The sequence below is a fragment of the Barbus barbus genome (assembly GCF_936440315.1).
Source record: "Barbus barbus genome assembly, chromosome: 18".
Lineage (NCBI taxonomy): Eukaryota > Metazoa > Chordata > Actinopteri > Cypriniformes > Cyprinidae > Barbus > Barbus barbus.
Window position 1 is genome coordinate 16,334,618 of NC_136746.1, and position 23,020 is coordinate 16,357,637.

At 37.1% G+C, this 23,020-nt stretch overlaps 1 protein-coding gene across 2 annotated transcripts in view; it reads right to left on the reverse strand.

Annotated features, from left to right (window-relative positions):
* LOC306884107 (adenosine kinase-like) overlaps positions 1-23,020 on the reverse strand; it is a 161,386-nt gene that overhangs the window by 26,809 nt on the left and 111,557 nt on the right. For both annotated transcript variants that reach the window (XM_079439791.1, XM_079439792.1), the window contains exon 7: positions 10,560-10,730. In XM_079439791.1, coding sequence (XP_079295917.1) covers positions 10,560-10,730 — 171 coding nt within the window. The remainder of the gene's footprint in view (positions 1-10,559; positions 10,731-23,020) is intronic.

Here is a 23,020-nt window from a genome sequence, read left to right on the forward strand (position 1 = left end):
TAGCTAAATGAAGAAGAAAATAACAGCAGCAAAAACATACACACAAAAAACGAGAACCAACTTGACCACACGGTCATAAGATGTTATTTTTCCCACATTGTTTTTGCGCTGGTGACATAAACACTGGTGAACCAGCGGGAGCCCAGACAGAAAGAAAAACAAAGATGCAACTGTTGGTTACTCACAGGCCAATCACAGTGCAATTTCATTATGTTGTCTCAAACGTCCCACGTAATCCTGCATGAGGCAGGACTGTATGACCACAGGCTGTGACTGTACCAGGGGCAGTGCTGTCTGAGGGGGCCCGCAGATGGTTATTGATACAGTAATCTGGGCAGGGGAAGGGGAAGATTAGAGAGAAGCCAGCCAGCACTGCTGAGGTGTTAAAGGTACTCCCCTGAGAATGCAGCAGGCCAACTGGAGCGAGACGCGCAACCGGCAACAAACCAATAGAGAGAGACAGACAGAGAGACGGACGGATGGAGAAAGAGAGACACTGAGAGAGCGATAAACAAGCCACAGAAGACAGGCCCTTTTGGTGGAAATTTATCTAAAGCCACTAATCCTATACTTACCACCACCAGATGCAATTACTGCTAAAGAGCTGGGAGTAAGCGAAGCCTGTCCTAGACACCACTTCCATTACTGATGACATGTCGCCCAGATATAGCCGCAAACAAAGCTTAAAATTACATCAGGAAGTAGCTGATCGGCAGCGAATGACACAGCGCAGTGGTTACATCGCTAGGCTGCAAACCCAAAAGGTCACAGCCTGAGACCACCTTCCAACACTGTGACCTTGAGAAAGACACTTTTTCCTCACATTTCTCTCTCATATGTCAATACATTTCCTGTTGGAACAAAAAAGTTAGGGCAAGGCATCAATAGTTCTATCTATCTATCCATCCTTCTGCAAATTTGTATCCAAATTGGCTTGTGAAAAATACATTAAAATTCTCACGCTTAAAAAATATGCTGCTAAACAATAAAATTTTGCAGCCACGTGAAAATGTTGGCAGGGCAAACAAAAAAATAACTACTGGCTTTACCAGGCCTGCAGAAAAAAAATCCTCATTATTGAGTTCAGCACTCTGTATCACTGTCACACTTGGGTTTATGATGCTTCATCGGATACCACAGAGATCTGAGAGGTTGAGAAATGCTATGGGCATGTTCTGTAATTCGGCGTGAGATGTGTTCTGGTATCCTGGATGTGAGCGTGTGTTGATGCTGTTTAGAGCGTGTGGGATGATGGATGTTGATGTGGCTGCAGATGGCGGGCGTCCAGGTGGACTGCAGACTGCAGAGGCAGTGTGGAGGGGGGGGGGGGGGGGGGGGGCTGACTGGGCCTGCTTTTCCTGCAGCTCACCTCTGCTAACTGCTCCACTCCCGCTGGCGTAAGTACAACGAGCATGTGACAATTCAGAGGAGAACGAAAATATCCACAGGGTACATCATCAAAAACCCCCACACTGCAGCCATGATAACAAGATCATCAAAACATACCATCTGCATATAAAGTGGCCTGATCTAAACCATGATTAAAAATGTACAGGTGTCTTTAATTGTATTGTATTTTATTAAATGTAATTTATTATTGTAATGCATAACAGCCATTAGTTCAGCCTTCAGTTCACATGAACATTCAGAAATTAGTCTAATATGCAGATTTAGTGTTTAATTATTATTGGTGCTGGATTATTAATAATGGTTCTTGTTATCTTTTTGATTTTATTATATCACTGTTGAAAATAATTTTGCTTTTTAATATTTGGAAACCATGGGACATTTCTTTTAGGATTTTTTTAATTTATTTGAAACTTTTGTAACATTATTAACATCTTTACTTTCACTTTTGGGCAATTTAATGCATCCTGGCTAAATAAATATAATTATTTCATATTTTATATTTCATTTATACAACACTTTTTAATGGTAGTTTATTATGGTTTCCACAAAAAAAATATTTTGCAGCAATTCTTTCAAGAAATATTTCTTCAGCACCAAATCGGCACATATGAATGATTTCTGAAGGATCATGTGACACTAAAGACCAGAGTGCTGAAAATGCAGCTTTGCCATCATAGGAATAAATGACATTTTAACATATTAAAACAGAAAACAATCATTTTAATTTGTAATTATTTGTATTGATATTTCATCATATTACTTTATTTTTCATCAAATAAATGCAGCATTGGCGATCATAAAGGACTACTTTCAAAAACAATAAAACTTTTTTTTGAAAGAAGTATATTGTAATGAAATAACTTTCTAACATTTTAAAGGTACAAATTTGTTTTGGGTCACTATACTGCATAGGGATAGAGAGAAGAGTGTTGAATATATATATATATATATATATATATATATATATATAAAATAAAAAAAAGCTTTTTTACAAGCTGTCATTTTGGGATGTTAATTTAACTTTCTTCTCTCTGGCAAGTGGAGAGCTTAAAAAGGTGTCTCCTGCTCTTGATCTGCTCTCTGCCTTTTGATTCAGCTTGCAAGCTGAGAAAGCTCTGCCTGAGCTCTCTGCTGAGCACTTCAAACATGTCTTTGTTAAACAATGCATGAGAAGCAATGACTAGTTGTAATGATATCATTACCAGAATCATGAGTGCTGACTACTGTCTCTCCTGGCCTGTACGGCATGGCCTGTTAGAGAGGTGGAGAAACAACAACAACAAAAAAAAAAAAAAACACCCCCGCCCTGGGCACATGACATCTCCCTCAATGACAGCCTTATTAGCACAGAGTACGTTCCGATCACTTTCAAAGCCTGCCATTGTCCTCACTTCATCATAGGAATGCAAGTTAGCACATAAACAAGGTTGTGGGAATCTGACAGTAGCTTAAGCTATTGCATGATTAACACAGGCTAACGGTAAATATAGAGACCATGCATGCATACACACACACACACACATGCGCACACGCACGCACAAGCAAGGCCACAGAGTTCCAGACTGGTCTAACACACACATACAGATGAAGAATGACGTTCTGCTTCAGATGAGTCAACAGCGCTTGTTCGATGCAGTCATCCTCAGGGGAACGTCCACAAACATCCACAAACAGGATAACAAAACCTACTAGAGGAGCTGAAATGGCTCAAAACATTACATTTCTCACTAAATTTAGACAGGTTACATCATAAATCATTGCTATTCTTACATCATGACTATTACTTTATACCTAGTCATTAAAAAGCAAAGAACTTCCTTTTCTTTTGTTGAAACTCTTGACAATAAGCACTGTTTTTACTTCTACAAGTTTTCAAAAGGAGTAAAAATTGAAATTAGTAAAAGATCAATTAAACTTTTTTTTATCAATTTAAAATTATTAGCATTAGCTGGTTAACAGTCTTTAAATCTATTCAAATTCTACCAACAGTCTTAAGGAAAGGATAAAAAAAAAAACATTTTCAGCAAAAAAATATTTTAAATATTTAAAACAGTTAAAAAAGTATTAAAATTATATTATATACCACTGGACACCCTGCTCTTTTTTATTTATATTTACTTATTTTTTTAATCAATAAGCCACAAGTTACAGTGATTTTAATATGGTAATAAAGTGCAAGAAACAACATGAAACTTCATATTCACTAGTACATCACACTACACATGTCACGGTGCACACACGAGGAGGACACAGGAACACGCAGACGAGGATGTAAACTCAAATATATGTCTTTAATGAAGACATCAGGGCAGGACAAGGCAAGGCAGACATCAAACACCGGGGAGTAACGAGTAGACCAGTAGATTAGTAGATTAACTAATGATTGCATTTAACAAGGACAGGAAACAAACCAAATAAGGACACAAGAGGCAGGAACACATGACACACACGACAGAGGACTGACAACACATCCGTGACTATAAGAATTATCTAGGATTATTAATTTATCACTATTATACAAGCCTACAGTTTAAATAAACACTCAACAATATATACTCCAATTAACTTTAAACAGTATAACAGTGGAAAATTCAATAATTAGAAACATCAGAAATACATCGTCATAAGCAATTATGGGTTTCACACTGTAAATACTCCAGATTTATTATATAACATCTTAAAGATGAATTCGACCAATTCTAGTACAGTATATTAAAGAAAAACAGAAAGTTCTAGTTCTTCATTCATGCCATTTGGTGTCAGTGATTTAAGTTTATGAATCCAAAATGCTTCCCATTTCAATAATTCTTTATTTATATTACCTCCTTGACGTGACCCAAAAAATGTTTTTAATTATTGAATGTTTCTAATATAAAATTCTATTGAATTTTCCACTGTTATTCTATTTAAAGTTAATTGGAGTATATATTGTTGATCGTTTATTTAAACTGTAGGCTTGTATAATAGTGATAAATGAATAATTCTAGATAATTCTTATAGTCACGCATGTGTAGTGTGATGTACTAGTGAATATGATGTTTCATGTTGCGAAAATTGTTTAGAAGTTAAAAGGAAAATGTTTTAATGATTGTGGTGATTCAACATTGATTAATGACTGATGACATCGGCATAATTGGTGATTTAAAAAGTTGGTGGAGGGATGTAATTGCTTTACACACTGAGGAAACGTTTGTGTCTTTCCCTATTGGTGATGATTGTTGAATTAAACGGAAAAAGAAGACTGTTCTCGTGAGTGAGGATCATAATTTCTTGCACAAAGTGACTTAACAGATTAACGCACCAAAAGAAATAAAAAAGATCAAGTAACGGAGGAGCGCGGTGCAAACGACGTTGTTAATATGGTAATAAAGCACATTTAAAATGCCTTAAGGTGGCAAAATCCCTGTAACAAACATACAGCCTTAAGTTGCTTACTGCTTATAAAGAATAATACTATAAAATAGTATTTAATAATAATATCATCATCACTAATACAATTTATGATAATAAAAGCCATCATAATGAACAAATAATCTTTAAACAAGTATAATAAGCTTAACTGCAGGCTGTTTACAACTATCAAACAACAAATTTGCTCAATACAAAAGGAATGTTTTACAATACCTTCAATCATGGCTCATCCAATCAGAAATTAGAACCATAACTACCTGTTTTTATGAATTGGCTTTTAACAGCCTTGTATAATGGTGTCAGCTGAACTAAATGGTGAACGATAATAGTAAAGTCACTAATGAGAGGTACTTCACTGCAGACAACATAAGTACCCCACACAAGAGAAAATCAATATGAGACATACATGTGTGTGTGTGTGTGTCAGAAATGACCGTGAAACCCTTCTGTTACCCAAAATGACTGATGTGTGGGGCGTCAGAGCGGGTTGGTGTTAAACTTTCCCAAATCATCCTGGCAACAACCAGCTGACATCCTACACTCAACTCCACAGTGACAGAAATACACTGGGCTCGGTGGCAGCTATTGATCGGCCCTCAACACAATACCATCTCTTCCATCCATCATCACTCTGCGTCTCTCTAAAGAGAGCCAGGCGCCTCTGCCGCTGTCCCTATTAAAGGCAGTGCCGGCCCGGGTTCACTCTCACCCTCAAATCTGTGTTATGGTACTCCCCATCAAGCTGAAAATGGCCTCTGCGGCTCAATGTGAGGGATATTCTGGGGAAAGCCTCCTGAGTCCTCCGATTATAGTGGTTAGCTCAACTTCCCTATTGTGACCCTATCTGATCCAGCAGCGACACATACAAGCCCACAACTATCATCCCTGAGATATAAAAACCGACTAGGATGGACTATAAATCTACAGAAGTATTTGTGTTTTATGTAAAGAGCACAGACATTTATGATGCCTTTTCTATATAATTTTGAAATGTTATAATAATATTTCTAATATTACTAACATAAGTTATTACAACAACAATCATCATCAATCAAACAATCTTCAAAAAGTAGTATAGTTCACACATTATGGCAGTAATCTATAACAGAAATGTATGGGCGATAGTGAAATAAATTGCTTTTATTTCACACTTGGTATTAGCCGATACATCGGTGCATCTCTAATAATTATATAATAGTAATTTTTTCATGTTTTTTCACCGCGGCAATACGGTTTGAGAAAAAAAAAAAAAAAACCTTTGGTACTGTTTTGTTAGTACCTCTTGCAAATCACTTGTCCTACAACTAACTGTCTCTCCACACAGCGATGTCTTGCAGGTCATTGTATAGGGGTCGAGAGCAGACAGACGGCTGTAATTGAGTGCAGTGAGTGATGCAGTAAAGCTCGTGTAGAGTATGCATCGCGTGAGTCTCCCTGACAGCATCCAGCTCCAGCATTGTTTTAATGACCTCACCTTGCATCTCTCGATCTCTGTGCCTGTCCCTCTTTCCTTCTGCTCTGAATTCAGACAGCTGCTTTCAAACTACTTTAAAAAAAATTTTGTTAACCATGTAAAACATCACCAAATGTCTCAGGAAGACTTCTAAGCATCTCAGAGGGGGCCTGCCACGGCTCAGAGCTCTGGAAATGTCCGTGTTTGATTGTCAACAAGATTTTTAGAACTTGACATCTGTCTCTCAATATTTGTGTGTGTGTGTGTGTGTGTGCGTGCAGCTGTCTGAATCAGCTGGGAGATGGGGGCCCAATGTCAGGCATATCCCTCATCGCCTCGGGCTTCTTACATGAACTGTCCGTCACCTACACGCAATCAGCGGGGGAGGACACACACTCCAGCACAAGAAAATATCACTGTACTGTAGATATGCAAACATGCACGTATCCTTCCACAAAGAAAGCACAGTGGTTTCTGTCAACAGATGAGTCTAGATGTAGAACACCATAATTAGGCCCAGACGGATTTTGGACGTTTTCTTCATTTTCTGTTCTGATTTTGGAAGAAAATCTGTGGAATAGATTTACTTACTTAAATATGGTAAAAGATCTTAAATGGACCTGAGAGTACTGCAGTTTTATTGGTATTATAAAGTATAATCACACTGGCTAAAATATTGACTCAAAACTGTATTGGGAATTTTGTAGAATTCTGCTAATATATTTAACCGTGCAATAAACAAAGTTAATATTGAGTAAAAGAGTTTAGATAATGTCGGAAGATACTTTGGGCCAGATTTACTAACAGCTTGCGCAAGTGCAAACCGTCTTTTGGCATTACGATAGTACTGTCAGGATTTACTAAAGACACGCAGTGAAGAATTAGCGCTGGAAAGGTGTGGACAGTTATTTTTGCGACTGACCTTATTGAATATGCATTTGTAGGAGTTTCCCTTTCAGATGCAAAATTTCTGGGAGGAGAGTATTATTAAAACGAATCGTGCAACGTGATTTACTAATGTTTGTGCTCATCAAATGACTGGTATTTGCGGCATAATTTAATGCTCAAAAAAAAAAAAGAGCATGTCAAACTAGTTCTAAGTAGATCACTCGCACCTGCTTATTTGCGCTGCACTTGGTATATTGCGTTGGTCGACATGTAAATGAGATGTTGCGTCTGTGTTCTTTAATTTGTGCATTGTCAGTAAATCATCTGCAGAAATTTCCATGCCCATGGGCACTGTTTTGGAATTGCACTCTTGCGCTAATTTGGCCTGTTTAGTAAATCTGCCGCTTTGTCTATTTTTGCAAAGCCAATGAAAATTAGGGATGCAAAATATTTCTATTATATGTAAAATAATAGAAATGAGCATGAATAGTTAAATATCCAATATTGGTTGATATAGTTAAATAATTAAAAAAAGTCTAATATTATCTGATAAGTGGTATATGGTGCTGGCATATTTTGCATTTCTAATGAAAATAATTCCAAGTAAAGCTAAAACAACTGTAAAAACAGTGACTGGAATGTGCAAACAATGACACGAGGAGTCAGACAAAAAGTGAAACTTCCCTGCCGTTTGACTGAATATCAGTGCCGCTCAGCCAATCAAACTGGAGGACTGGTACTAAATGTTTTATAAGAATGATTAACATGCCACACAGGCAAACAAGGAGGCTTCTGATGCAAAGTCCAAGATCATTTGTTCTGGGGCATGTCAAAAGCCTCCAATTTCCTTGTCTGTCTTTTGGGACACGAATAACATTATTTAAAAGTCAGTGTTAGGCTGAAGGCCTTTGGGTAGATCTTCACAATGAGTCAACTATTCCAAGTTCTCGTCTTCCTCCTCCTCCCTCCCTCGACTCTCGCTCTCTCTCTCCCTCTCCCATAAGCAGCAGCGGAGCGATTTCAATCATTTCGTAACCTCCCAGCAATCATGGCTTTAACTCCCCTGTTATTTAAAACAATCTGAGCTCTGAGCGCGAGTTAATCACTGCTTATACAACATCAGTCAGGGTTATTCATTCTGTTCCAATTAATCATGCCATTTATCTACATTGTCTGAGCCTTCTGCTCAACAAATTCATCTGTAATGACACAGACAATTCACATTGTTGAATTTTATCATGTATGTGGCAAACGGCGAGCAAATTGCTGGAGATTACATATGCGTTTGTGTACGCGCCGCTGTGCGCGTCGATTTCGGCGAGCATAAATTCAGTGCCATCTGGTTTTGGCTCTTTACTGCACGGCTCTCTCACTTAATTAACTGGAGGCCATTACATTTCCTGAAATGTTTCACTTTCTCTGGTTCATGTCATGCAGGCAGGCAGGAGGGGAGCAGGGAAGGACTCAATTAGACCAACACCGCTCCCTGGATATTACACACTTGGTGTGTGCCAGTTAAGGGGGCGTGAGGCTGGTGCAGGGCCTGGACGTCTCTCGCTGCACCTACCCTGTCAGCACAGATAAAGGCCTGCCTGTCTGCGTTAGATCCCACCCACACACACGCATTCAGACAAGCTCCAGCTGCCAAAACACTTCATACCAACCAGCAGAGAGCTAGGCGTACATAAAGAATAACACGCATTAATACTGCCCAACAAAGACTGCAGCTACACGCCACGTATGCGTCATTTAATTAGCCTGAGAAAAAGCAAAATTGTGGCTGTCAGTTTAACAGGAACTACAGCAGCTCTATAAATAGTCTGGGTGAAGAGAATCTGAATCTGACCAGCATCAGTGTTTAATTTCCTGGTTGGGCTGTTTGACAGTATACAGTATAACGCAACACTTGAAATCGGTCAAGATTTATATTGAAGCAGACATTTATGTGGATATCGGTGGGCAGGATTGCTTTATGTAATTTATATACAACAGAAACAAAGAAATGTGAAAATACACTGCCAACACATGGCTCAAAATGAGGGAGAAATTCACATTATTAAAATAAATTCAAATGGTGTGTGTGCAGAATACTGCGTACTGTACGTAGTTCACAATTCAAATATCTGTCACATGACTTTGCACATTTTTGTTTTGGAAATTGGTGTGCAGAATCACTTTGTGTCATTAGTTTTTAACTCAAGTGCTACATAAATCAGCTACTTATTACGATTATTTTAATTTCTGTCAATCTTTTGAAGTTCTAAATAAATGGGAAAAAAAGTATCCTTTCATATACCACCATTCATATTTTTCTTTAAAAAAAGTCTCCCATGCTCACCAAAGCCTGCATTTATTTGAAAAGTACAGTAAAACAATAATATAAATATATTTATAGTAAAATATTATAACAATTTAAAACAACTGCGTTCTACTGGAATAAGTAACATTTTATTTATTCCTGTGATGCAAAAGTGAATTTTCGGCAGTCTTTACTGTCTCGTGATTCTTCAGAAATCATTCTAATGTTTATTTAGCGCTGCATAAACATTTTGTATTATTATTAACGTTGAAAACAGTCGTGCTGCTTAATATTTGTGTGGAAACTGTCATTTAAAACCATGAATCACATTAATACAAATTTTTAAAACAACAGCATTTACTTACAGAAATATCTTTACTGTCACTTTTGATCAATTTAAAGTGTCCTTGTTGAATAAAAAAATTATTTCTTTCTAAGCTACTATTGATAACTGAACTTACTGCAAAATCTTATTGGTAGTGTGGAAAAAAACAACCAAGCAAAATAAACTGTTACCACGAAATACATTTTCTCACATCATGGAGTTCTTGGCCATACCGCCCACCCTTACCCATAAGATGAAAACATGTGCTGAAAAGATATTTAGTTCTAGAAGTAAAGCTTTAACTTGTTAAACTAGTCAAACACCTTTACCCCACACTGCCAGTCAGTAACACGTCCCTACCGCCTGTACAGAACAGAGCGTGGACCTGAGACCACGATGACTCAGAACATTACTCCAGTGACTGAGTCTCAAGCTCTGAGGTAAGAGGCTGTTTATGGCCCAGTCTGCAGACGGTCTGTGTGGTGTTACTCTCACAATGAGTACAGTCAGTGCTGGACGACCATGCATTTAAAGTGAGATGACTATTCCATGTGTATGATTACAAAAACATAACATTTGTAATTAAAAACAACTTCAAATTTGAATTAATTTGGGTTCCTTGTCTATGCAAAATCTCAGATCTGAACTGTTGCAGGGAACTGAACACATCAAGTAAACAGCAAGAACGGAACAACAGAGTGTTACATAAGACAAGCAATTGAATTCTTTCGCATGTACTTTTATGCCGTGTGTCCCCACATAAACAAACTCACCGTCTCGTTGCCAAAAAGGATGTCCACATAGGGCATAACCTTCATCAGGGCCTCCTTGAAGAACTCACAGATGAATGGAGCTGACAGATTTAAGCAGAAGATCTTGTTGTTTTCAGAAGCGTGTTTGGCTACCTTCAGGATCGACTCCAAGGATACGGTCAGGAAAAACCCCTTCAGAAGAAGACAAAAGTGATAGTCAAAACTTACTCCGTTTTTGAGACCTGACCTGGTTTGCGTTATTTTCTGCACGTTAATTCATTTAAAGCCACATACAACTAGAGATTTTGAAGCTTCCATATCAGTAAATCTCAGCATTACAACACACCAGAAAGTAAAAGAAAAATACATGTTCCTTCTCCAAGTGGAGTAAACATGGCTAAGCTTGATATAATGGAGAGTATGATGAGGCACAAATAGGATTAAGGTTTTAGGAGATGAGAATGAATGATGACAAATAGAGTCCATAATTGCGCTGGTGCTTCCATCAGAGAGCAGGGAGAGTTCACAGAGACAATCCAATACAACAAAGGGCACCTTGGCCCACCTCCTCACACAGGGACAACTGCAAGGTCACGCGGCTCTCTGAGGAGCACTTACACATCTCGTTTATGCCTGCACTGAGGGCTCTCTCTGTGAAAACATAAATATGCATACAACATTGTTTTTGTGAACCTGGAGAAGCCAAAAAACAAAAGGTTTTTGTTAAAGATAAATTAAACGACTTCTATTTAGATAAAAAGTAAATTAAAAGTGTTTTACATATACCTTTTACAATGTAATTAATTAGCTTTTCATTAAACTCATGAACCCCCTGCAGTTGCTTTACGAACCACAGTTTAGGAAACCTTGAAGTAATGTAATGTTTAATGCACTTCATGTTGTTAATTACAACGAATGGAATATTTTCGTACTCTTTGTATTTTTTTTTTTATATCAATATGGTACAGGATTATCCTATTTAAAACAATGTGATTAAGGAATTAGGTCAAAAGTAATCTAAAAGTAAACAAAAGCAGTCTGATTATATTACCTAATGTGTAATGTAATGTAACAAAACTTTTGTCATGTAATTTATAATCAGTAACGGACTACAATTGGTAAGTAATCTATACCGAGCTCTGACTGGGACAGTGTCCTGATATAGTAATATAATAGTGTTAGATGGTAATATAATAAAACTTTGATATACACACACACACAATAGAGAACCCCCCCCCCCCCCCCCCCCCCAAAAAAAACACTTTTATATTAAATGATACCATGATACTTGAAATGTACAAGAGCAAAAAAAAAAAAGAAAAATAAAAGAAAAAAGAAAACCCTAATTATAAACAATAAAATTGAATAATGAGATAAAATACAATAATATAATTTATGTAACAAAACACTGGGCGCTGTGGCAGTATCCAGTATCAGATGGTAATACTGTGACACCATAAGTTCAATATATACCATAATACAAAAACCTATGATTACCATGGTACCATGCCCAAAATACATGTTCATATCACAATTAGAAAAAATGTTGTTGTTTGTATGAATTCTGTGATATTTGTAAGCTATCCAAAAACAGTTTGTCAAATGCATTATACTCCCAGAGAGTCAATTCGAAGACACGGTGTGATTTTCCCCTTGCTTGCATAGCCCGGCCTAAGAGAGCCATTTGAGCCCAGTGTGGTGGCTGCTCTCCAGCCTTTGTTCCAGAAGGACAGGAGTAAAAAAAAAAAATGCTTGCATCTGATGAAGTGGAAAACAAAGGTCTTGTCTGGACTCTTCTTACCGAGAAACAAGAGAGGCTCCTCAGTTCATTGTGTGAATGAATACAGACCTGGTAAGGAAACACCTTCACGTTTAAACCTGAAACCCTATGCTGGGCCTGTTCCTTCGATACAGTTCTTCTTGCACTGAGAGAATAATTCAAAGATACAGTGCAGGTGAGATTAAGGGGGATAGGAGGACAAGGAGAGGGAGAAAATAGAGAGAGAAACACAATATAGAGAGTGTGTGAACGAGAGAAAGGTGCACTGCTAGAGGAGCACTGGCTTTTACTAACGCTCAGAGCACTCCATTAAAACAGATGAGGCTTTTGTAGCTGAGAGTGGAGAGAAGTGACCTTCATGTGTTTAGTGTGACTGTGTCAGCTATTACACCATTCACACACAGGAATCTGAGAGGCTTGTTCTGCCACCAGTCATTTGGGCATACATTACGCTACCGCCACTGACTACAAATGACGACATCGTCACCTATCTGAGATACAGCACACAGATGAAAAGACATCTGTAATATGACAAATAAACTCTGTAAATATAAGGTATCATTTCTGCCCCTCACACAAACTAATAATAATAAAAGTTTCTTAGGGGGCAAGAAACCAAAAATTCACATTGTTAGTGAAATAAAAAAATACTGAATTTTTTTTTCTAATTTCTAAATATTGATTCTTTAATTTAATTTTTTAAAAATGTATATTTATTTTTACATTATACTATATACTATTTAGTATTTACATTATATAAAATATTAAATGCAATATTTATATAATAAATAAAATGTGTCTAAATTATATTGTATAAATATTATATTTATTAGTATTACTGTGTATACAGTGCACTAAAATTATATTATATTAAATACAAGCTGCAGAAAAAAAATTACATATAATATTTTATATATATATATATATATATACATACACGCACACACACACACACACACACACGCATCTGCTCAAAAGTTTGGGATCAGTAAGATTTTTAATGTTTTTGTAAAGAAGTTGCTTCTGCTCATCAAGGCTGTATCTATTTGATCAAAAATACTGCTTTTTAAAAATATATATTTTGTGAAATATTATTCCAATTTATTTTAATATACTTTAAAATATAATTTATTTTTGTGATCAAATCTGAATTTTCAGTAAACATTACTCCAGTCTTCAGTGTCACATGATCCTTCAGAAATCTAATATGCTGGTTAATCTTTTTTTGGGGACCTGTGATTTTTTTTTTTTTTTTTGGATTCTCTGATTAATAAAAAGTTAAAAAGAACAGCATAAATTTAAAAAACAATTTTGTGTATTACAATATACCAAAATATATACCAAAATATTTGTGTTACAATATACAATGCTATTCAAAAGTACATTTTTCTTTTTTCTTTTTTTTAAGGAATTAATACTTTTATTCAGGAGGGGTGTGTTAAATGAATAAAAAGTCATAGTAAAGACTTGTATTGTTAGAAAAGATTTCTACTTTGAACAAATGCTGCTCTTTGCAACTTTGTATTCATCAAAAAAAAAAAAAAAGAATAAAGTATTACGTTCCAAAAAACAATATGAAGCTGCACAACAGTTTCAACACTCATAATAAATCAGCATATTAGAATGATTTCTGAAGGATCATGTGACACTGAAGACTGGAGTAATGATGCTGAAAATTCAGCACAGCGTCGCAGAAATAAATTATGTTTTAAAATATATTAAAATAGGAAACCAATATTAGAAATTGCAATAAGTTTTCATAATATTACTGTTTTTTCTGTATTTTTGATCGAATAAATACAGCCTTGATGAGCAGAAGAGACTCCCTTAAAAAACATTAAAAATTTCACTGATCCAAAAACTTTTGAGTGGCAGTGTATTTATACATGTATATATGTATATGTATATACACACACACACACACACACACATATATATACATACACACATACACACACACATGCAGTATGTATATATGTACACACACAATTACATTAGTTATAATTTAATATAACTATAACAATTAACTAATTATTAATTGATAATTACAAATTCATGATTATTAAAGGGCAAACGATCCCTCAACTCTCCAATCAAACTGTGCAAAATATAGCAACACAATTTAGCTGTAAACAACTTGACTGAGTAAAAAACAAAATGGCTTTGAGAACAAACATTATGGTGGTTATACTGGCTCAGAACCAACAGCATCCTGGGTAGCTTTAGATGCTGTCTGTGCAGAGGTAATGGACCATCCGTGTGTACGTCTCTCAGCATTACCCCCATCATTAGCACACCTCGGCTATGATGTGCGAGCATCGTTTGGGAGAATCAGCCCACTGCATTATTGGAACCTTAATGTTAGTGTGTTTGAAGTTGAAGAGATGGCCAGAGAAAGCTGCTTTAATGGATGTGCCGCTCTCTTTCCTCCCTGAACCTGACTCCACCAGCACTGCCACTTCACAGCTTTCTGAGGAGGAACTTTTTTGTGCAAGAGCAGAGTGCCAAAGCCATACTACCATCCTCCTGCTTTCAAAAGTTTCGCAATTCTCTGGACATCCATCTGAATAAAAAGCACTCACTCAACATGAAAGGTCACCTGTCACTCAAAGTAGCCTAAATGCACAATGTATCATTTATGAATTACCGCTGTCCGTCACATGGAAATGCATGTATCCAGACGAGTCCATTCGGCAGCAGAAGACGCAAGCCCTCTACTTGCAAGACATCTGCTCCAGTTTATTAAAGCCCTTCAAAGGGCCGTGTTTAGCATTCTCTATTAAATCTGCATGCTAAACAGCCCTCTCAAGCCCATGTGCTCAGAGAAAGGGAAGCCTGCTGCTGGCTCGGTGCAGGCCAGCTTGAACTTCCCCATACCAGAGCGAGCCCTTGAGATGAGAATCTTCACCCTTTCACATGTCATACGCAGGTTTTATCTCTGTAAGAGTCCCACGTGAAGGATCAATACATGGCCTGCTTGGAACAGATTGCACTGACCTGACACCTGGCTATCACAGCAGCCATCTTAAATGAGTAATACACTGCTGCCTCACTTCCCTGGACCTGATTGTCCTCCACCAAAAGGAGCATAGTGGAGTCTCGTCCGTTGGTTGGTGACTGTTGGTGACTAGCTGATTTGATCAAAAATTTTAATTGTGTCATCATTTACTCATCCTTATTTCATTCCAAACCTGTATGACTTTCTTCTATGGAACATAAAGGAAGATATTTTGAAAAATATCAGTGTTTTTGTGCATTCAATGGAAGTTACCAAAAATCCATGGTTTCTGTTAAAAATATTTTCTTTTGTGTTTCACAAAAGAAAGAAATGCATACAAATGGTTAAACATTTTTGGGTGAATTCTCCATTTAAGACTGTCCAAGACAAAGAAAAACATTTTAAACCAATATTTTTCAAAAATGCTTAAATGCATTTCAAATGTCAAGACTTATTCATTCATAAATATAATTCCTTTTTAATGGAGATTCTCCTACATTATACAACATGAACAAACCTTGCCTTGTGATAAAAAGGAGAAATTATCTAATATTTTAAGAGACTTACTGATTTGGACACACAGCCAAAGGGGTCTGCAATATTCCTCTTGTATAATTCCCTGTTGTGTTATTTTTGCTTGCTGGTTGTGTAACAAGATTTTGATGTGGCAGACAAAAGTTTTCAATTATTAATAATACAGTATTTTAACATCCGCTTCACACATTGTTTATAAAAAATTAACAATAAAATAATACAAATTAACAAGGTTATTTTTTGAAGAACATTTTTTATTTTTAATGAGAAAAATTCTCTTAACGATGATACCTTTGATTTTTTGGGGGAAAAAACATTATTTAAGAGCTGTTTTGTAAATCGCTGTATACATTTCTTTTTTAATGCTTTTGAATGAACAGATCTGAAAAAAAATTAATGTTAATGTTTAATGTTATTAAACCAAAAACCAGGAGGAGTTTATTCAGAGTGTCTCAATTACATCAATTCAACATTAGATAAATGATTTTAATAGGAAGACGTGGCAGGATTGCGCATACCAAAGGGACTGGAAAATGTTTGATGTTTGCTGCTCATCTAACTACACTGCAGTCCTCACAGTCCACATCACATCTGGTTTCTTTTTGCCTGTCTTAAGAAACATGTTCTACAGGGCCTTATCTAATATTGCTGCTCAGTCTAATGGCAGGCAGCCTTTGACATGAAAGCTCAACAGCTGCCAGCTCTTTTCAAACGCGGTATTCTTTTTCGATTTCTTCCTGGGCCTCATCAAAAGTGTCTTGATCCGACTGCGACGCCAAAAGGAAAAGCCTGCGCTTGATTAAAGAATAATTTTATTATAATGAACACAGAGACAACCATAACAAACATACAGAGACCGTCAGCGCAAGCGGGCCAAAGTATCACATCGTGATGGACTTAATCTGTGCGTTTATTTTTTGTTAAGGGTCCTATTTAAAATATACACAGCTGATTAAATCGATTAGCCAAATCTCATTGCAGAATCGCATGTCAGGAAAGGACGATGTTTATAAATTCAATATTAAATTGAATCATGACGGATTCTCAGCAGACAGGTACAGGTGAATACAAGTCAAGATACATTTAAAAAACCAGACGACTTAACCACCGTCCTCTAGGGAGAGCAAGGCTATTATATTCATCTTCAATAGCTGAGGGAGGGAAAGGGGAGGTCAGTTTTCTGGTGGGCCGACACAGCCTTCAACTATAAAAATGACTGTGTAAAGAAATTAGACACTAGAAAAATATGTAATCAGCAATTTAGCAATAATGCCCATAAATAAATAATCAGCACCTCCATTAGCCTGACATGTATCCGAGACGCAGTGCGTGACGCGACTACTGGATTGCTTGCAGACGGCCAGTCCATTAAAGAGAGCCATCCGTCCTCTCACACTTCCCGCCGCCACTTCAGCAGGAGTGTGTTATTCTGTGAACTGAGGGGCGGCAGGCCCAGAGCGCTCATTTGTAGCACCACAAGACAGGTCGTAATTACACTCACCCAGCGCAAAGGCCATAGCGAGAGAGTCCCGAACCTGACAGATTAACCCTATGAGGAGGTTAACCGTGATGGACATCAGAGAGCTAAAGGGAACTGCTGGGTTTACATAATTAGAGTCGCAGGATCCCTCAGAAGCCCAAGAGATCAAAACTTTAAGCTGTCGAGTTCACACAACGTGCCGAGTACTTAGTGTTCAGAGAGCGAATTTATATGGGATTTAGCATGGACCAAAAAAAAAGTTTGAGTCCAAAGCCTTGAGGTGCCAGCGTAATAGTTCATCACCTCGATCCAATAACAAAACATCTACTGTAGTGAGCGAGAAGACTCTCCAGATATGGTGTTATATGTGCACCGGCGTGTTTTTGTTTGTTTTGCCTTCATTGTTAAAATGTCAGTTTGACAGACTTCAAGATGGGGAGAGGAACGTGCTAGTGCTAAGAAAGCTTATGAGGGAAAACAAAGTAAACATCTTTCTGTGACTTTTTTCAGACACAGAGACATTTTTCATGGTGCGACTCCACATGGGAGTGAGTGCATGAGGCAGATTATTTAGCACACAATTAAGAGCTGCTAAAATATGGCAACAGCTCGCCTCCTCTCGCTATCCTGGTATAATTAGATTTTCACCTGCTGTTGAGATACCAAAAAAACGCTTGATTCGTTGGACAAGACAAAGAGGCACCTGACGCGCCACTCCGTATCCATCTCGTTCCTCAGCATGCCGGGAGTTTGCAAGGTAAATTGAAAATGCTGTTGAAAGCTTGCCTGGATGAGTTGCACAGTCTGCTTAACACATTGGTATAGGGACAGATGCTACTTTGGAACAATATTGCCATCAACATATTTTTGTTTAAAAAAAACAAGCAGATGAATATAAACAGCTAATATGCAACCAACGTGGTTTTGACAAGTGTGGGGATGTCTTTATACAGTTAAAGGGATAGTTCACTCAAAAATGACAATTCTGTCATTACTCGACATCATGTTGTTCCAAACCCATAAGACTTTCATTCACATTCAAAAAACAAATAAAATATATTTTTTATATTTTCTCTCTCTTTTTGTCAAAATATTTTGGTAAGTACAAAAAAAAACATTGTAAAAGTAATTCATATGTACTCCTTTTTTGATTCGTTAAAGTTCTGGACCGAAATGATGAGAGAATATTAAAAATATCTTCATGTGTTCTAAAGATGAACAAAAGTGTAATGAGGGTGAGAAAATCAAGACAGACTTTTCATTTTTGGGTGAACTATCCCTTTAAATCAACAGTTGCTGTGATTTCATCAAGTCGTTGTTTAACATTGTTTCAGTGAATTGCTCATAACTATTAGGGTTACAGCCAAAGAAGCTGAAGCAGCCAAGAGTAATAATCACCGAGCAGAAAAAACACTTTTAATTTACGGCACGATGCCAAGAGGAGGTAATATGTTATTGTCTGCTGAAAATTTACGCCGTCGAATGCCGGGATGCCAGAAGACGTTGAATCGCAAGCCAAGAACACAGTCTGGCCTTGTCTTGCTTTAAGTGGATACATATTCTACACCAGTCTCAGTCTTTCCGAGGAACCGTTGGGTTTATTAATCCTCCACACGCTCTCCGGGCTTGTCAAATCCCATTCGAACGCCACAGGAAACAAATGTGTAAACACATCCAACATAGTGTGAAGGCTGTCAAACTCGATGCCTGCCCTAGCGTAGAGATGTAGGCTAAAAGTGAAATATAAGCCGTATTCGAAGGCGTTTTTTCGATTGCGACGTGCCACACAGCGTAACCGGCTCTCACACCCTCAGAAACATAAGAGCGCATGCAAAAGTGGGCCATTAATGATTAATGGCTGTTTAAATAATCATCTGACGGCAACTGTGGAGAGAGTCCCTGATGAAAACATCAACAGCAGTGCCTCTTGTCAATGCCTAACGATGAGACTAAATGTGGGCAGGGTGTTTGATAGCAACATCAGTCATTCATAAAGGGAAAAGCAGGCCAGAGATGCAGCGCGGCAACACGGGCAACGGTCAGCGGTGGACGTAACCTTCTATTCTACTGCGACCGTCGCAAAGTAACAAGAATTGTCACTATTTTCAGCTCATTCCTCATGCTATTGTGTAAAATAACTCTAAAGGTCATTAATAAATCTGGGTCAAGCGCCTTAAATGGGAACAGCGGGGTTTGTGAAGTGAGAAGAGGTCCGCTGTGAGTTAGTGTGTGTTGATGGACCTCAGGCCTCAGCCAACCTGACATCTATTATGTAAACATTAGCAGCCGCCCAACGCGAGGGCCGGCTACTCACATGATGTGCGCTATAAACCAAAATCACATAGCAGGCAGGACACTTCCAAACATTGAGCCGAGGTCACATCAGGTGAATGCCATTTTCTAAACAAAGAAGAAAATGAGAAGCTCGGTGGAGGATAATAACCTGCGTTTGACGCCAGAACAACTCATGATCTCGCTGCATCATTTTAAAGAGTATAAACGGATTACATGTTGATTTGATTATAGCTTATCGCTCCTCCATTGATATTTTCTATTTAAGGATTTTTGTATGTTTATATATCTATATATGTATATATATGTGTGTGTGTGTGTGTGTGTGTGTGTGTGTGTGTATATATATATATATATATATATATATATATATATATATATGTAAACATGACAAGAGATGATGTTTTTTACACAGATCCTCAGTTCAGAGCTGCAGACATTGTATGTACATAGTCAATTGAGTAAATTGCCTTGCTTAAAAATAACTGTGAGGAATGAAAGAGCCAACTTGATGCCCGACACATTCGTGGTGGGTGGCACAACTCCACCGGCTTCTCTTCTCTCTAAACTACAAAGGTTTCATCAGGACACTCAGGCAATTATCCTTTCAAAGACAAGACAGATCGGCTCATAGAGCATGTAATTATGCAACAAGTCCTCTCCTGTCCTCCCAACTAGGGTGTTTTGGAACACAATGAAACGCCTGTAACATTATCATAACATGCAATACTACTTTTCAATTAGAAATAATTTGTAGCCAAACACTTGTCTAACAATTTAATCGGTATTTCATAAAATAATCAATTCATAAATCTACCTGAGAAAGTAAAGTCATCACCAGGACCAGATAGAATCTGAAGATTTATTGGTGTTTATTTCAGATGGAAGTCTGTGGAATGGATGTGAATATGGTAATGCTGTTAAACTAAGAGTATTAGACGCTTATTGGCATCTGAAGGCATAATTAATAAGCCAAAATGTTTAATAAACTAACACGCGAGGGGTGGAGGATGTGAAGAACTCTGTGAATGATTGGCAGGTCAACACCGGGGATAACTGTGAATGTTATGATATCATGTGTTTTTAAGGCCATCAAAAGTAAATGTATGATATAAATGTAAATTAAAACTTAAGTAATAATTAAACATAATTTTAATGCAACATTTGTTAATTTCAACAAAATGGGATATTATTACCATTTCATTCTGTTTCCTAAAGACTGATAATAAATGCAGAAATCATGACATTAGGAAAAAAAAATATTTGATATATTTTTACATATTTAAAATAGATATTGATTTTAACTACTACACTTTCGTTCAGAGATTTGTGGTCAGTAAAATGTTTATGTTAAGAAGTCTCAACACAGGCTGCATTTATTTGATCTAAAATACAGTAAAAACAGTGATACTCTGAAATATTATTACAATTTAAAAAAAAAAAATTCCTGTGATGCAAAGCTGAATTTATTAGCAATAAAATATTTACTTGAAATGGAAGTCTTTCCTAACATTTCACTTTACAACTTCATGAATCCCTGCTGAATAAAAGCATGAATTTCTTATTAAAAAAAGGTAGTGTAATTTACTAGTGTTATAAATATATATCTGATTAAATTAATCAATTAAAAATAATATTAATGGGAAAAAATAAATAAATTTGCTTTATAACATTCAGCATTTCGTTCCAATTCTGTAGAAATCTGCAAGGCGCAGATTCTGTGTAGGCCTGATAATCACATACAGGATGATATTTTTTAGCTCCTCATATTAAAAAGACCTTTGCTAAAAGACTAACAAAAGAATCCGTCTGCATCCGTTTATTAAATGATCCAATTGGATGATGTCACAGTGCTTCCTCTTTAAAAATATGATCATTTTAACTCACATTATGTAAATGTCACCCTCTATCCCTACAAGAAAATGAGAGTGTAATAACATATCCAACAGCACCGAGGATATTGGTGCTTTATAAAAAGAGACGGTACATACTAATGTATTTGGCTCCTCGGAGCAGCTGCGAGGCGGGCAGCTCCTAATTACTCCTCTAAAAAATTCTCCTGAAAGTCAACAGAACATAATCGATGGAGAGGATTATATTAGTGAGGCCTTGGACCTTAGCCAATAAGAAAGGCATGCTGCTCCCTGTCTCATCAGCCGCCAATGATTGAGCGAGCTAATGGAAAGACACACAGCTAAAGTGACACATTTGTGCAATGGGGGGAAAAAAAGGATCAGTCATTGATCTGCCAAGGCCATGGTAATTAGAGTGGTGGCCAAGGCGAGAGACTGTTTGCCCTTAGAAACAGAAGACAAGCAGTTCTGGTATACATCACCCTTGAGACCAGACACTGAAAGGGGGGGAGAGAGAGAGAGAACATTTGTGTCAGATAGCAAATCAGCCCTTGTCACCTTCCAGCGCAGCATCACAAGAGGAAGCTGAAGAAAAGGTGGAGCTGGGGAGGTCACTGAAAAACAAATGTTTAATACAGTGTTTCTGTGATATCAATTATTCATCACACAAGGTTAAGCTACCAGGGTCAAAATGGGTTTTAATGGTACAGCGTATGTACACATGTGTGAAGTTAAATGCTAACATTAGCTAACAATTACATTACTGCATTTTATATTTATAACATATGTGTAAGGAAACATGGATAGTCAAGACAGTCATTATAACAAAAAAACTGAAAAGATTAAGTCTCGTATCATTCTAAAAGGGTTTATTTTACATTATACAACAGTTCTTTCTGGTCCTCGAAGCTAATTGCCTGAGAGGAGTGTAATATTCTAGTAATAACAGAACTCCATTCATTTCACCATTTGTATCACTCCGCTTGCGCTGTTTCTCAAAGCGAGTGTCATGGCGGACGCCCAAATCCACTATTATTTTATAAATACTGTTTTTGTTACAGAATGTAGTTTTACGGGTGAGAATGTGCTTGTTTAGACTTCAGATATGCTGTTTGTTACTAAAGACATCTATACAAAATAAACTGTTTATTGATCATTATGCAAAAACATCTGGCCACAGAAAGCGGTGACAGAAAGCCATGTAATAATGATTATTGCTCACATAATCATCAAGAGCCATTTGAATTAGAATTTTCTACATCAAAGAGTCTATGATACGGCAAACTAACTTCATATAAGGCTAGTTTACTGTGCACTTAGCGAATCAGGACTGTGCTTCTAATGAAAATATTTGTTTCCTAATTTTTTCATCAGGCTCATAATGATTTAAGCAACCAAGGCCAGTGTTTATTCCCTACAATCAGAGAGCATTAGAACAGAAAACATTTTACACAGGAGAAAAACAAACATCTTGGTGGAGATCCAGGCTTTAAAGACCTAGATTCTTTAGAGTTTATACACTTACCCTTACTGAATACTAACAAT